At 49.3% G+C, this 16989-nt stretch overlaps 1 protein-coding gene across 1 annotated transcript in view; it reads right to left on the bottom strand.

Moving 5' to 3' along the window:
• The window catches only part of LOC137344792 (protein spinster homolog 1-like), a 105412-nt gene that overhangs the window by 60058 nt on the left and 28365 nt on the right, over positions 1–16989 (bottom strand). The window contains exons 7-8 of the mRNA XM_068007948.1: positions 3550–3693; positions 2116–2305 (exon numbers count right to left, since the gene is read on the bottom strand). Coding sequence (XP_067864049.1) covers positions 2116–2305; positions 3550–3693 — 334 coding nt within the window. The remainder of the gene's footprint in view (positions 1–2115; positions 2306–3549; positions 3694–16989) is intronic.

The raw sequence follows: 16989 nt of genomic DNA, 5'->3' as shown, positions 1-16989 counted from the left end.
AACTCAGAATACTGTAGGGTAAGATCAGTACTAACTCAGAATACTGTAGGGTAAGATCACTACTAACTCAGAATACTGTAGGGTAAGATCAGTACTAACTCAGAGTACTGTAGGGTAAGATCAGTACTAACTCAGAGTACTGTAGGGTAAGATCAGTACTAACTCAGAATACTGTAGGGTAAGATCAGTACTAACTCAGAGTACTGTAGGGTAAGATCAGTACTAACTCAGAGTACTGTAGGGTAAGATCAGTACTAACTCAGAATACTGTAGGGTAAGATCAGTACTAACTCAGAATACTGTAGGGTAAGATCAGTACTAACTCAGAGTACTGTAGGGTAAGATCAGTACTAACTCAGAGTACTGTAGGCTAAGGTCAGTACTAACTCAGAATACTGTAGGGTAAGATCAGTACTAACTCAGAGTACTGTAGGGTAAGATCAGTACTAACTCAGAATACTGTAGGGTAAGATCAGTACTAACTCAGAATACTGTAGGGTAAGATCAGTACTAACTCAGAGTACTGTAGGGTAAGATCACTACTAACTCAGAGTACTGTAGGGTAAGATCAGTACTAACTCAGAGTACTGTAGGCTAAGGTCAGTACTAACTCAGAGTACTGTAAGCTTAGATCAGTACTAACTCAGAGTACTGTAGGGTAAGATCAATACTAACTCAGAGCACTGTAGGCTAAGGTCAGTACTAACTCAGAGTACTGTAGGCTAAGGTCAGTACTAACTCAGAGTACTGTAGGGTAAGATCAGTCCTAACTTAGAGTACTGTAGGGTAAGATCAGTACTATCTCAGAATACTGTGGGGTAAGATCAGTACTAACTCAGAGTACTATAGGGTGAGATCAGTACTAACTCAGAGTACTGTAGGCTAAGGTCAGTACTAACTCAGAGTATTGTAGGGTAAGATCAGTACTAACTCAGAGTACTGTAGGGTAAGATCAGTACTAACTCAGAGTACTGTAGGGTAAGATCAGTACTAACTCAGAATACTGTAGGGTAAGATCACTACTAACTCAGAATACTGTAGGGTAAGATCAGTACTAACTCAGAGTACTGTAGGGTAAGATCAGTACTAACTCAGAGTACTGTAGGGTAAGATCAGTACTAACTCAGAATACTGTAGGGTAAGATCAGTACTAACTCAGAGTACTGTAGGGTAAGATCAGTACTAACTCAGAGTACTGTAGGGTAAGATCAGTACTAACTCAGAATACTGTAGGGTAAGATCAGTACTAACTCAGAATACTGTAGGGTAAGATCAGTACTAACTCAGAGTACTGTAGGGTAAGATCAGTACTAACTCAGAGTACTGTAGGCTAAGGTCAGTACTAACTCAGAATACTGTAGGGTAAGATCAGTACTAACTCAGAGTACTGTAGGGTAAGATCAGTACTAACTCAGAATACTGTAGGGTAAGATCAGTACTAACTCAGAATACTGTAGGGTAAGATCAGTACTAACTCAGAGTACTGTAGGGTAAGATCAGTACTAACTCAGAGTACTGTAGGGTAAGATCAGTACTAACTCAGAGTACTGTAGGCTAAGGTCAGTACTAACTCAGAGTACTGTAAGCTTAGATCAGTACTAACTCAGAGTACTGTAGGGTAAGATCAATACTAACTCAGAGCACTGTAGGCTAAGGTCAGTACTAACTCAGAGTACTGTAGGCTAAGGTCAGTACTAACTCAGAGTACTGTAGGGTAAGATCAGTCCTAACTTAGAGTACTGTAGGGTAAGATCAGTACTATCTCAGAATACTGTGGGGTAAGATCAGTACTAACTCAGAGTACTATAGGGTGAGATCAGTACTAACTCAGAGTACTGTAGGCTAAGGTCAGTACTAACTCAGCGTACTGTAGGGTAAGATCAGTACTAACTCAGAGTACTGTAGGGTAAGATCAGTACTAACTCAGAGTACTGTAGGGTAAGATCAGTACTAACTCAGAGTACTGTAGGCTAAGGTCAGTACTAACTCAGAGTACTGTAGGGTAAGGTCAGTACTAACTCAGAGTACTGTAGGGTAAGATCACTACTAACTCAGAGTACTGTAGGGTAAGATCAGTACTAACTCAGAGTACTGTAGGGTAAGATCAGTACTTACGTACGCTGTTACAATGCTCCGTTTAGCCAGCAGGATAGCGAGGAAGAGGCAGGGACTGCTGCACAACATCCCGGCCGCACAAATCAGCGGATCAGCTCGAGGATTCTTCTTCTTTAATTGTTTCGAAAACAATGCCCCGGCTCCGATGCCAACGAATCCTGTCACACAGGTTATGGCTCCGAATATTAAACTGTGCAAAGCAGAAGTGGAAAGTACAGTAACTGCAGAGAGCAACGAACACAAGGGAGTGTCGGCACCTCAGGCCGACAAAACGTAATTTCATCCAGCCTGCCAGTTAATGCTCCGGGGGTTCTGTGCTGTACAGCACCAGATTCCTAACGCTCGATTCCCGCACTGGCCTGGAAATTGGGCCGTGGAGCGCCCCGTTTTTCAGCTGCTACTCGGACTCCTGAGTGCCCAAAATGGCGGGCAGGATGAGCGGCACACTAACCTCTAACCAATCACTTCCCTCAATTCTCCCCGACACCCCCGATCACCCCCCCGATTACCCCCCGAGACCCCCGATTACCCCCCGAGGCCCCCGATCACCCCCCTCGGCCTCCGATTCCCCCCCGCCCTCACCCTCTGCGGCCCTCACTTACCCCCGACCCTGAACTTCCAGCCCTGACCTGATTGGGCCTCCTCCCTCAGTGCTGTCTCTATGGAATGGGGTCCCAGGCCCAATATCCAGGGCTCCTTGGACCTCACCATTTGTGTGCCGGGGGGGACGGGAGGAGGGGGAATGGGTGCTCTGAATTTCTAACACATCTTCCCAATTTTGAAGAATGAATCTTTATCCTGCCTCCATCTTCCTCTCCTTCGCTAGAGCAAATAATATTGTCTGGACATATTGCAGATCCATTAGGAGATGGAGACAACTTCAAAAGGAGCAGGTGTGTCTCCATTTCTTTTTTAAAAATAAGGGCTCAGCGTGAGCTGACGGGGCCGTCTGAAGCTCTGGGGTACGGTAATGTAGAGGTTAAGCTACTGGACTAATAATCCAGAGAAGGTGGTAGTTCCAGAGGTCAGTGGGCCAGGAAATCAAGTGACCAAGGGCCAGGTGACTGACCTTCCTGCTTGAAGGAGAGGAGGGGAGAAATTCCCAGCAGGGTCCCTCCCCGAACTATTTTTCAGTGTTACAACAGAAGAAAATCCAGCTCTGAGTGTCAGCAGCTTTTAAAATTCGTTCTTGGGATGTGGGCTTGCAAGGCCACTTCAGAGAGCAGTTAAGAGTCAACCATGTTGGTGTAGGGACTGGAGTCACATGTAGGCCAGACCGGGAAAGGACGGCAGGTTTCCTTCCCTAAAGGACATTAGTGAACCAGTTGGGTTTTTGTTCTGGGCGTCTGGTTTACTGGTCCAGTAAGATAACCACTACACTATCAGACCCTCTCGGTTATAGTTAGATTAATGAGAAGTGGTGACCAGCCTCACCTGTCCTGAGAGCTGCTGTCATTATGCAGTGTGGGACTGTCTGCGGCCTGTGCACGGAGCAGGTACACGGGTGCCCAGAAGGCCAGGGCTCCAGTTGTGAATGAGACAGCTGCAGTGCCCAAGGACGACCATATGAAAGTCCAGCTGAAAGACAAGATCGAAAGGGTTTAATGGGGTTTATTGTGAGGTATTAATGGCCGCCCACCAGCCGCCAAGCAACTCTGTAAACGTTTGACATTCTCACGTCTCCTTCAACATCCGCTGGCCCAGCACGGACCGAACTCCGCGGGTCGCAATCCTGGCAGTCAAGCCGAGATCAGGCCGACCGGTGCTGACCAGCGTAGAGTTGGCGAAGTCAGTGAGCTGCCGTGAGCCCCACTGCCATCAACTGCCCCACATGGCCGGAAACTCCGACATCCGCCATTACCGGTGGGGGGGCGGGGGGAGGGGGGAGGGGGGGAGGGGTGTAGCCCAGGCCTCCTGCCCCCAACCATGTCCTTCTCGGTCCCTCCTGTGTAAGAGGCCTGGAGTCCACTAGTGGGGTCCATTGTCACCCAGCCAGAGGCCGGTGTACCTCGACTCACCCGGTGTACCTCGACTCACCCGGTGTACTTCGACTCACCGGGTGTACCTCGACTCACCCGGTGTACCTCGACTCACCCGGTGTACCTCGACTCACCGGGTGTACCTCGACTCACCGGGTGTACCTCGACTCATTGGGTGTACCTCGACTCATTGGGTGTACCTCGACTCATTGGGTGTACCTCGACTCATTGGGTGTACCTCGACTCACCGGGTGTACCTCGACTCATTGGGTGTACCTCGACTCACCCGGTGTACCTCGACTCACCGGGTGTACCTCGACTCATTGGGTGTACCTCGACTCATTGGGTGTACCTCGACTCATTGGGTGTACCTCGACTCACCGGGTGTACCTCGACTCACCCGGTGTACCTCGACTCATTGGGTGTACCTCGACTCACCCGGTGTACCTCGACTCATTGGGTGTACCTCGACTCACCGGGTGTACCTCGACTCACCGGGTGTACCTCGACTCACCCGGTGTACCTCGACTCATTGGGTGTACCTCGACTCACCGGGTGTACCTCGACTCATTGGGTGTACCTCGACTCACCGGGTGTACCTCGACTCATTGGGTGTACCTCGACTCACCCGGTGTACCTCGACTCATTGGGTGTACCTCGACTCATTGGGTGTACCTCGACTCATCGGGTGTACCTCGACTCACCCGGTGTACCTCGACTCATTGGGTGTACCTCGACTCATCGGGTGTACCTCGACTCACCCGGTGTACCTCGACTCATTGGGTGTACCTCGACTCACCGGGTGTACCTCGACTCATTGGGTGTACCTCGACTCACCGGGTGTACCTCGACTCACCCGGTGTACCTCGACTCATTGGGTGTACCTCGACTCACTGGGTGTACCTCGACTCACCGGGTGTACCTCGACTCATTGGGTGTACCTCGACTCACCGGGTGTACCTCGACTCATTGGGTGTACCTCGACTCACCGGGTGTACCTCGACTCATTGGGTGTACCTCGACTCACCGGGTGTACCTCGACTCACCCGGTGTACCTCGACTCATTGGGTGTACCTCGACTCACTGGGTGTACCTCGACTCACCGGGTGTACCTCGACTCATTGGGTGTACCTCGACTCACCGGGTGTACCTCGACTCATTGGGTGTACCTCGACTCACCGGGTGTACCTCGACTCATTGGGTGTACCTCGACTCACCGGGTGTACCTCGACTCATTGGGTGTACCTCGACTCACCGGGTGTACCTCGACTCACCGGGTGTACCTCGACTCACCCGGTGTACCTCGACTCATTGGGTGTACCTCGACTCATTGGGTGTACCTCGACTCACCGGGTGTACCTCGACTCATTGGGTGTACCTCGACTCACCGGGTGTACCTCGACTCACCCGGTGTACCTCGACTCATTGGGTGTACCTCGACTCACCGGGTGTACCTCGACTCATTGGGTGTACCTCGACTCACCGGGTGTACCTCGACTCACCCGGTGTACCTCGACTCATTGGGTGTACCTCGACTCACCCGGTGTACCTCGACTCATTGGGTGTACCTCGACTCACCGGGTGTACCTCGACTCACCCGGTGTACCTCGACTCATTGGGTGTACCTCGACTCACCGGGTGTACCTCGACTCACCCGGTGTACCTCGACTCACCCGGTGTACCTCGACTCATTGGGTGTACCTCGACTCATTGGGTGTACCTCGACTCACCGGGTGTACCTCGACTCACCCGGTGTACCTCGACTCATTGGGTGTACCTCGACTCATTGGGTGTACCTCGACTCATTGGGTGTACCTCGACTCACCGGGTGTACCTCGACTCATTGGGTGTACCTCGACTCACCGGGTGTACCTCGACTCACCCGGTGTACCTCGACTCATTGGGTGTATCGCGACTCATTGGGTGTACCTCGACTCACCGGGTGTACCTCGACTCATTGGGTGTACCTCGACTCACCGGGTGTACCTCGACTCACCCGGTGTACCTCGACTCATTGGGTGTACCTCAACTCACCGGGTGTACCTCGACTCACCCGGTGTACCTCGACTCATTGGGTGTACCTCGACTCATTGGGTGTACCTCGACTCACCGGGTGTACCTCGACTCACCCGGTGTACCTCGACTCATTGGGTGTACCTCGACTCATTGGGTGTACCTCGACTCATCGGGTGTACCTCGACTCACCCGGTGTACCTCGACTCATTGGGTGTACCTCGACTCACCCGGTGTACCTCGACTCACCGGGTGTACCTTGACTCACCGGGTGTACCTCGACTCACCGGGTGTACCTCGACTCACTGGGTGTACCTCGACTCACCGGGTGTACCTCGACTCACCGGGTGTACCTCGACTCACCCGGTGTACCTCGACTCACCGGGTGTACCTCGACTCACTGGGTGTACCTCGACTCACCCGGTGTACCTCGACTCACCGGGTGTACCTCGACTCACCCGGTGTACCTCGACTCATTGGGTGTACCTCGACTCATTGGGTGTACCTCGACTCACCGGGTGTACCTCGACTCACCGGGTGTACCTCGACTCACCCGGTGTACCTCGACTCATTGGGTGTACCTCGACTCACCGGGTGTACCTCGACTCACCCGGTGTACCTCGACTCATTGGGTGTACCTCGACTCACCGGGTGTACCTCGACTCACCCGGTGTACCTCGACTCACCGGGTGTACCTCGACTCACCGGGTGTACCTCGACTCACCCGGTGTACCTCGACTCACCCGGTGTACCTCGACTCACCGGGTGTACCGGCCTCCACCTGATACGCCAGGTCCCAGTGAGCAGGGAGTCCCAGCCCTTGCTCCGTCCCCACATGGGGCAGGTGGAGGATCCGCCCCTTACAGAACATGTTGGAAACTCCCGGAAGACCAGACACGACAAGGTGGGGGGAGGGGGTGGGGGGGGAGGGAGTTCCCTCTGGTCTCCCGCCAGAGAGTTACAGGGTTTCAGAGTCCAATTGTTCGCTGAGCTATTTAATTTTAAATATTACTGCCACGTCTCCAGTGGCATTGCTCATGATGTTCGAGGATAGAGCGCTTCACATGGGTGGGAGTTTTGTTCTGAGTAAGGCATCGGGTATTATTCTGCTGCTAAGGTGCAGTTGTGTTTAGGCAGGTCACCTCCTTTAGGGCTCAAAGTCTTATTGCTGCAAATAGGAAATCCTGAGGTCAACTGGAGGTCAAGCGCTGTTGTTGAGGGAAGGTTGCAGATTGGCAGTTGCTTATAAATCACTGCCTCTTGGTCAGAAGAAATTATGAACAACAACTTGCTTTTATACAGCGCCTTTAACGCAGTAAAACGTCCCGAGGCGCTTCACAAGAGTGTTAACAGACAAAATTTGATACCGGGCCACATAAGGAGATATTAGGATAGGTGACCCACAGCTCAGTTAAAGAGATAGGTTTTAAGGAGCATCTTAAAGGAGGAGAGAGAGGCGGAGAGGCGGGGGGGTTTAGGGAGGGAATTCCAGAGCTTAGGACCTGGACAGCTGAAGGCACAGCCGCCAGTGGTGGAGCGATTAAAATCGAGGATGCACAAGAGGCCAGGATTGGAGGAGCACAGAGATCTCGGAGGGTTTTAGAGCTGGAGGAGGTTACAGAGATAGGGAGGGGTGGGGCCATGGAGAGATTTGAAAACAAGAATGAGAATTTGAAAATCGAGGCGTTGCTGGACTGGGAGCCAATGTGGGTCAGCGAACACAGAGGTGATGGGTGAACGGGACGTGGTACGAGTTAGGATACGGGCAGCAGTGTTTTAGATGAGCTCAAGTTTACAGAGAGTGGAAGATGGAAGGCCGGCCAGGAGAGCATTGGAATAGTCAAGTCTGGATGTAACAAAGGCATGGAGGAGGGTTTCAGCAGCAGATGAGGTGAGGCAGGGGCTGAGAAGATGCTGAATCTCAGTGGGGTACAGTTCCACAGACACTGACTCTCACTGGGGTACAGTTCCACAGACACTGACTCTCACTGGGGTACAGTTCCACGGACACTGACTCTCACTGGGGTACAGTTCCACAGACACAAACTCTCACTGGGGTACAGTTCCACAGACACAAACTCTCACTGGGGTACAGTTCCACAGGGACTGACTCTCACTGCGGTACAGTTCCACAGACACTGACTTTCACTGGGTTACAGTTCCACAGGCACTGACTTTCACTGGGGTACAGTTCCACAGACACAAACTCTCATTGGGGTACAGGTCCACAGGCCCTGTCCCTCACTGGGGTACAGTTCCACAGACACAAACTCTCATTGGGGTACAGGTCCACAGGCACTGACACTCACTGGGGTACAGTTCCACAGGCACTGACTCTCACTGGGTTGCAGTTCCACAGGCACTGACTCTCACTGGGGTACAGTTCCACAGGCACTGTCTCTCACTGGGGTACAGTTCCACAGGCACTGTCTCTCACTGGGGTACAGTTCCACAGACACAAACTCTCATTGGGGTACAGGTCCACAGGCACTGACGCTCACTGGGGTACAGTTCCACAGGCACTGTCTCTCAATGGGGTACAGTTCCACAGACACTGACTCTCACTGGGGAACAGTTCCACAGGCACTGACTCTCACTGGGGTACAGTTCCACAGGCACTGACTCTCACTGGGGTACAGTTCCACAGGCACTGACTCTCACTGGGGTACAGTTCCACAGTCGCAGGCTCTCGCTGGGGTACAGTTCCACAGGCACTGACTCTCACTGGGGTACAGTTCCACAGTCGCAGGCTCTCGCTGGGGTACAGTTCCACAGGCACTGTCTCTCAATGGGGTACAGTTCCACAGACACTGACTCTCACTGGGGTACAGTTCCACAGTCGCAGGCTCTCGCTGAGGTACAGTTCCACAGGCACTGTCTCTCACTGGGGTACAGTTCCACAGACACAGACTCTCATTGGGATACAGTTCCACAGACACTGACTCTCACTGGGGTACAGTTCCACAGGCACTGACTCTCACTGGGCGACAGTTCCACAGACACAAACTCTCACTGGGTTACAGATCCACAGGCACTGACTTTCACTGGGGTACAGTTCCACAGACACAAACTCTCATTGGGGTACAGGTCCACAGGCCCTGTCCCTCACTGGGGTACAGTTCCACAGGCACTGACTCTCACTGGGGTACAGTTCCACAGACACAAACTCTCATTGGGTTACAGTTCCACAGGCACTGACGCTCACTGGGGTACAGTTCCACAGGCACTGACTCTCACTGGGGTACAGTTCCACAGGCACTGACTCTCACTGGGGTACAGTTCCACAGGCACTGTCTCTCACTGGGGTACAGTTCCACAGGCACTGTCTCTCACTGGGGTACAGTTCCACAGACACAGACTCTCACTGGGATACAGTTCCACAGACACTGACTCTCACTGGGGTACAGTTCCACAGGCACTGACTCTCACTGGGGGACAGTTCCACAGTCGCAGTCTCTCACTGGGGTACAGTTCCACAAGCACTGATTCTCACTGGGGTACAGTTCCACAGGCACTGTCCCTCACTTGGGTACAGTTCCACAGACACTGACTCTCACTGGGGTACAGTTCCACAGGCACTGACTCTCACTGGGGTACAGTTCCACAGGCACTGACTCTCACTGGGGTACAGTTCCACAGGCACTGACTCTCACTGGGGTACAGTTCCACAGGCACTGACTCTCACTGGGGTACAGTTCCACAGGCACTGACTCTCACTGGGGTACAGTTCCACAGTCGCAGGCTCTCGCTGGGGTACAGTTCCACAGGCACTGACTCTCACTGGGGTACAGTTCCACAGTCGCAGGCTCTCACTGGGGGACAGTTCCACAGTCGCAGTCTCTCACTGGGGTACAGTTCCACAAGCACTGATTCTCACTGGGGTACAGTTCCACAGGCACTGTCCCTCACTTGGGTACAGTTCCACAGACACTGACTCTCACTGGGGTACAGTTCCACAGGCACTGACTCTCACTGGGGTACAGTTCCACAGGCACTGACTCTCACTGGGGTACAGTTCCACAGGCACTGACTCTCACTGGGGTACAGTTCCACAGTCGCAGGCTCTCGCTGGGGTACAGTTCCACAGGCACTGACTCTCACTGGGGTACAGTTCCACAGTCGCAGGCTCTCGCTGGGGTACAGTTCCACAGGCACTGTCTCTCAATGGGGTACAGTTCCACAGACACTGACTCTCACTGGGGTACAGTTCCACAGTCGCAGGCTCTCGCTGGGGTACAGTTCCACAGGCACTGTCTCTCACTGGGGTACAGTTCCACAGACACAGACTCTCATTGGGATACAGTTCCACAGACACTGACTCTCACTGGGGGACAGTTCCACAGTCGCAGTCTCTCACTGGGGTACAGTTCCACAGACACTGACTCTCACAGGGGTACAGTTCCACAGACACTGTCTCTCACTGGGGTACAGTTCCACAGACACTGTCTCTCACTGGGATACAGTTCCACAGGCACTGACTCTCACTGGGGTACAGTTCCACAGGCACTGACTCTCACTGGGGTACAGTTCCACAGACACTGACTCTCACTGGGGTACAGTTCCACGCACACTGACTCTCATTGGGGTACAGTTCCACAGACACTGTCTCTCACTGGGGGACAGTTCCACGCACACTGACTCTCACTGGGGTACAGTTCCACAGGGACTGACTCTCACTGGGGTACAGTTCCACAGACACTGACTCTCACTGGGGTACAGTTCCACAGACACTGACTCTCACTGGGGTACAGTTCCACAGACACTGACTCTCACTGGGGTACAGTTCCACAGGCACTGACTCTCACTGGGGTACAGTTCCACAGGCACTGACTCTCACTGGGGTACAGTTCCACAGGCACTGACTCTCACTGGGGTACAGTTCCACAGGCACTGACTCTCACTGGGGTACAGTTCCACAGTCGCAGGCTCTCACTGGGGTACAGTTCCACAGGCACTGACTCTCACTGGGGTACAGTTCCACAGACACTGACTCTCACTGGGGTACAGTTCCACAGGGACTGACTCTCAGTGGGGTACAGTTTTATTACAACAGTGACTACACTTCAAAAAAAAATGACTGCATTGGCTGTAAAGCTCTTTGGGGCGTCCTGAGATCGTGAAAGGCATTCTATAAATACAAGTCTTTCTTTCTTGATCTCCCCTTGTCTGATGCTTTAATCCCTTACTTCACTTTTCAAAAAAAATTCTGTCTTAAGCTTTTAGATTAAAATAGAAATGATGGTGATATTACCCCGCAGGACATTTGATATCACTCTGAAACCAGTATTTTTCCTGTCTGCGGGGGTCTTTGTTTGGGAATTGCAATAATTGGACAGCGAGTTGACGCAGCTGGGATGTTTATAAATTGGCCGGGTTTGTCCGAGGATCTGATGCTGCACCAAATCTCAACACCGATGGAGGAGGAGGTTAGTCCTGTGATTCCTTCACACAATGATCCTGGTCTGTGGGTGGGTTTATTGTCAGCTGTGGCTCAGTGGGAGCACTCTCACCTCTTAGAGTCAGACCGTCGTGAGTTCAAGTCCCACTCCAGAAACTTGAGCACATAATCTAGGCTGATGCTCCCAGTGCAGTACCAAGGGAGTGCCGCGTTGTCAGAGGTGCCGTCTTTTGGATGAGACATTAAACCGAAGCCTGTGGATGTGAAAGGTCCCGCAGGGGAGTTCTCCCCGGTGTCCTGGCCAATATTTACCCCTCAACCAACATCTCAAACAGATTATTGGTCATTATCTCATTGCAGTTTGTGGGATCTTGCTGTGCGCAAATTGGCTGCTGCATTTCCTATATTACAACAGTGATTACACTTCAAAAGTATTTCAATGACAGTGAAGCACTTTGAGACATCCTGAGATTGTGAAAGGTGCTATATAAATGCAAATCTTTCTTTCTTTTCACTGTCAAGGCCTAGGAGTGGGCCTGCTCCTCCTCTGTTGATCACGCGTGGTGGAGTCAGGATGTAAATGAGGAGGTGGAGGTAAAAGGATTAAAATGGGAGAAGAAACTAAATGCGTTGAACAGAAGAAAGGAGCAAAGTGCAATATTTAAGATTACAAATTCCAGCTGACGTGTGCCCTCTGCTGGCCATAGTTTATATTGCAACTGCTCGACCAAAGTTTGGGGCAGATGTTTGTCTTCACCGTCTAGACGCCGAGTGTCTCCCGGGCTGAGTGCACACTCTGTACAGAACCTGCTGGGATTTCCTTTCTTCAAAGAAACCCCATTGAGTTCTGTCGCCCGCCTGCGATTCTCCCGTCAGGTTTCCCTCTCTGGGCTGAGCCCAGTGGATGTTTAAACACCCGGGCAGTGAAGGGGAAAATCTACTCCACTGAATCCGTGCAGGGAACGGAAGCTCCACCTTTAGCTCATCTCCAAATCAGTCATCTGATTGGGATGTGACAATTGGCCTCAGTGCCTTAGGTTAGGGATAGGAGAAAGCAGGAGCCTTAACCCCCCCCACCCCGCCACTGCAAGTCGTGTGTATGTGTGTGTAAGTGTGAATATGTGTGTGTAAGTGTGAGTATGTGTATGTGCATGTAAGTGTGAGTGTGTATGTGTTTAAGTATGAGTATGTGTCTATGAGTATGTGTGTGTAAGTGTGAGTATGTATGTGTGTAAATGTGAGCATGTGTGTGTAAGTGTATGTGTATGAGTACGTGTGTAAGTGTGAGTATGTGTGTGAGTGTGAGTATGTGTCTGTGTAAGTGTGTGTAAGTGTGAGTATGTATGTGTGTAAATGTGAGCATGTGTGTGTAAGTGTATGTGTATGAGTATGTGTGTGTAAGTGTGAGTATGTGTGTAAGTGTGAGTATGTGTGTGAGTATGTGTGTAAGTGTGAGTATGTGTGTGAGTATGTGTGTAAGTGTGAGTATGTGTGTGTGAGTATCTATGTGTGTGTGAACATCTGGCGAGGATAGGACCAGGCTCCTCTGCGATGCCCGTGATCAAATAGCCTGTTGTCCAGATTCACACCTGAAGACTGGTCACTTGAGTAGGGGGCCAGAGGACAGCCAGGGTTCGTGGTACTTTGCCCCAACAACAATCAATGGTTTCAGAAGTAGAGGGGAGATAAATAATGGGGAGAATAAATCGACAGCTGTCTCTGTGTCCACTATTGAAACCTTCCTGCTAAAAGCTGAGTTCTGGTTGCAGCAAATCTTTACTTTCCCTTTACCTGCTGTCTGTTATTTTTCACAGATTCTGTCTGTGTAGTTGTTGGAATTGAATAACTTGACTGTTTTGGAGCTTTATAGCTGACTAATTAAATGTCAGCTGTGGCTCAGTGGTAGTGCTCTGACCTCTAAGTCAGAAGGTTGTGAGTTCAAATCTCACTCCAGTCTCAAAGTGCTTTATAGCCAATGAAGTACTTTTGAAGTGTTGCAACATAGGAATTAGAGAAGCAAGATCCCATAAACAACAATTAAATAAATGACCACATCGTCTGTTTCAGGTGTTTGTTGAGGTATAAATATTGGTCAGGACACTGGGGAGAACTCCCTGCTTTTCTTCGAAGAGTGCCATGGGATCTTTTAGTTCCACCTGAGAGGACAGACGGGGCCTTTGTTTGACGTCTCATCCAAAAGATGGCAACTGCGACAGTGCCGCACCAAAGCATCAGCTTAGATTTTATGCTCAAGTCTCTGGAGTGGGACTTAAACCCTTAACCTTCTTAGACTCAGAGTCACTACCACTGAGCCACGGCTGGCATCTAGTCTTCATTTGTGCCTATAGTCCTCCCAACTCTGAAACTTCAGCCTCGGTTTGGGCCCGTCTCTGCAGTGATCTTTCTCAGCTCAGATCAGCGTGCCCCTAACTGCAGTGCCTGTGGCCTGGGTTTATACTCATCCTTGCAAAAGATCCCTTTAAAACTGGGAACGAGAGCTCTCCGTGTCAGATGCTGCCAAGAAGCTACTCGTTCGAGGTTTAAGCTAGGAAATTATAGCTTCCCTTCGGTTATTGGTAAACTAATAGACTCTGTAATACAAGATAAAAATACTGAGCAGTTGGAGCTTATCAGGGCCAATCAACATTAGATTTCTAAAGGTCATACTTGACCGATCTTACAGAATTTTTTGAAGAAACAGAGAGAATAAATAAAGGGAATGCAGTGGATGTGCTTTATATGGATTTTCAAAAAACATTTGATAAGGAACCATACAAGTGATATGGCAGCTCATGGAATTAAGAGAAATGTGGTCACATGGATGGAGACACAGTTGGAGCAAAGGTAGGGATAAAAGGCAGTTTCTCAGACTGGAAAAATGTGGTGAGTGGAATTTGCAACAAACATGATGTACAGGTGGCTCTGTCTTGTTTTGGTCTGGTAGCTGTCCCTTTAAATTAGACATTGTACATGAGAATTTAAAAAGCCATCTACACAGGCTCAGCCAGTATCATTACACATGTTGTGAGGTTTGTTATTGTTGTCTCCCTGGGAACAGGCTTAAGACTAAGTCAAACACACAAATTCAAACTTATACAGACTTTATGACTGGTTCACTGTTGGGAGCAGTTATTAGGCCCCCTAACAGTCGTTATAATGTTGGGCAGTGTATAAATCAGGAAATTAGAGGAGCTTGTAACAAGGTAATGCAATAATCGTGGGGATCTTTAATCTTCATGTAGACTGGGCAAATCAAATTGGCAAAAGTAGTTTGGAGGATGAGTTCATGGAATGCATTCAAGACAGTTTTCTAGAACAATATGTCCGAGAACCAACCAGGGAACAGGCTATTCTAGATCTAGTATTGTGTAATGAGACAGGGTTAATTAGTAATCTTATGGTTAAGGATCCTCTGGCAAGAGTGATCATAATATGATAGAATTCCATATTGAGTTTGAGAGTGATGTAGTTAAGTACCAAACTAGGGTCTTAAATTTAAATAAAGCCAATTACATCGGTTTGAGGGGCGAGTTGGCTAAAATAGATTCCAAACCCGTGACCTCTGCCACCTAGAAGAACAAGAGCAGCAGGGACATGGGAACAACACCACCTGCACGTTCCCCTCCAAGTCACACACCATCCCGACTTGGAAATATATCGCCGTTCCTTCATCGTCGCTGGGTCAAAATCCTGGAACTCCCTTCCTAACAGCACCGTGGGAGAACCTTCACCACACGGACTGCAGCGGTTCAAGGAGAAGGCGGCTCACCACCACCTTCTCAAGGGCAATTAGGGATGGGCAATAAATGCCGGCCTTGCCAGCGATGCCCACATCCCATGAACGAATAAAAAAAAATTCAGAAATTAGATTAAAAGATATGACAGTAGATAAGCAATAGCGAACATTTAAAGAAATAATTCATAATTCTCAACAAATATACATTCCCTTGAGGAATAAAAACTCCACGGGAAAAATGGCCCAACTAGAGAAGTTAAGGATGATATTAGATTAAAAGAAGAGGTTTATAATGTTGCCAAAAAGAGTAGTAAGCCTGAGGATTGGGAGGGTTTTAGAAACAAGCAAAGGATGACCAAGAAATTGATAAAGAGGGAGAAAATAGAATATGAGAGCAAGAAATATAGAAACAGATTGTAAGAGCTTCTACAAGTACGTAAAAAGGAAGAGATTAGTGAAAGTAAACGTTGGTCCTTTAAAGGCAGAGACAGGAGAAATTATAATGGGGAATAAGAAAATGGCAGAAACGTTAAACAAATATTTTGTATCCGTCTTCACAATAGAAGACACAAAAATCATACTGGAAATAGTGGGGAATTAAGGGTCTAATGAGAGTGAGGAACCTAAAGTAATTAATATTAGTAAAAAAAAAGTACTGGAGAAATTAATGGTACTAAAAGCCGACAAATCCCCTGGACCTGATGGCCTACATCCTACGGTTCTAAAAGAGGTGGCTGTAGAGATAGTGGATGCATTGGTTTTGATCTTCCAAAATTCCCTAGATTCTAGAACGGTCCCAGTGGATTGGAAAGTAGCAAATGTAACCCCACTATTCAAGAAAGGAGGGAGAGAGAAAACAGAGAACTGTAGGCCAATGAGCCTGACCTCGGTCGTCAGGAAAATGCTGGAATCCATTATTAAGGACGTAGTAACAGGATACTTAGAAAATCATAATATGATTAGGCACAGTCAACATGGTTTTATGAAAGGGAAATCGTGTTTGGCAAATCTAATAGAGTTTTTTGAGGGTGTAACTAACAGGGTAGATAAAGGGGAACCAATGGATGTAGTATATTTGGATTTTCAAAAGGGATTCGATAAGGTGCCACACAAAAGGTTGTTACACAAGATTAGGGCTCATGGGATTGTGGGTAATATATTAGCATGAATAGAGGATTGGTTAATGGACAGAAAACAGAATAGGAATAAACGGGTCATTTTCAGGTTGGCAGGCTGTAACTAGTGGGGTGCCGCAAGGATCAGTGCTTAATAACTTAGACGAAGGGTCTAAAATATCCAATTTTGCTGACGATACAAAGCTAGGTGAGAAAGTAAGCTGTGAGGAGGATGCAAAGAGGCTGCAAAGGGATGGAGCATAATGTAGGGAAATGTGAGGTTATCCACTTTGATAGGAAGAATAGAAAAACAGAATATTTTTTAAATGGTGAGAAACTAAGAAATGTTGGTGTTCAGAGGAATTTGGGTGTCCTTGCACATGAATAACAGAAAGTTAACATGCAGGTACAGCAAGCAATTTTTTTAAATTCTTTCATGGGATGTGGATGTCGCTGGCAAGGCCAGCATTTATTGCCCATCCCTAATTACTCACAGTGCTGTTAGGTAGGGAGTTCCAGGATTTTGACCGGCGATATATTTCCAAGTCGGGATGGTGTGTGACTTGGAGGGGAAAGTGCAGGTGGTGTTGTTCCCGTGTGCCTGCTGCCCTTGTCCTTCTAGGTGGTAGAGGT

The sequence above is a fragment of the Heptranchias perlo genome, chromosome 28 (assembly GCF_035084215.1).
Source record: "Heptranchias perlo isolate sHepPer1 chromosome 28, sHepPer1.hap1, whole genome shotgun sequence".
NCBI classification, from domain to species: domain Eukaryota; kingdom Metazoa; phylum Chordata; class Chondrichthyes; order Hexanchiformes; family Hexanchidae; genus Heptranchias; species Heptranchias perlo.
The sequence above is the reverse complement of the archived record's forward strand: the minus strand, read 5'-3'. Positions and strand labels throughout refer to the sequence as shown.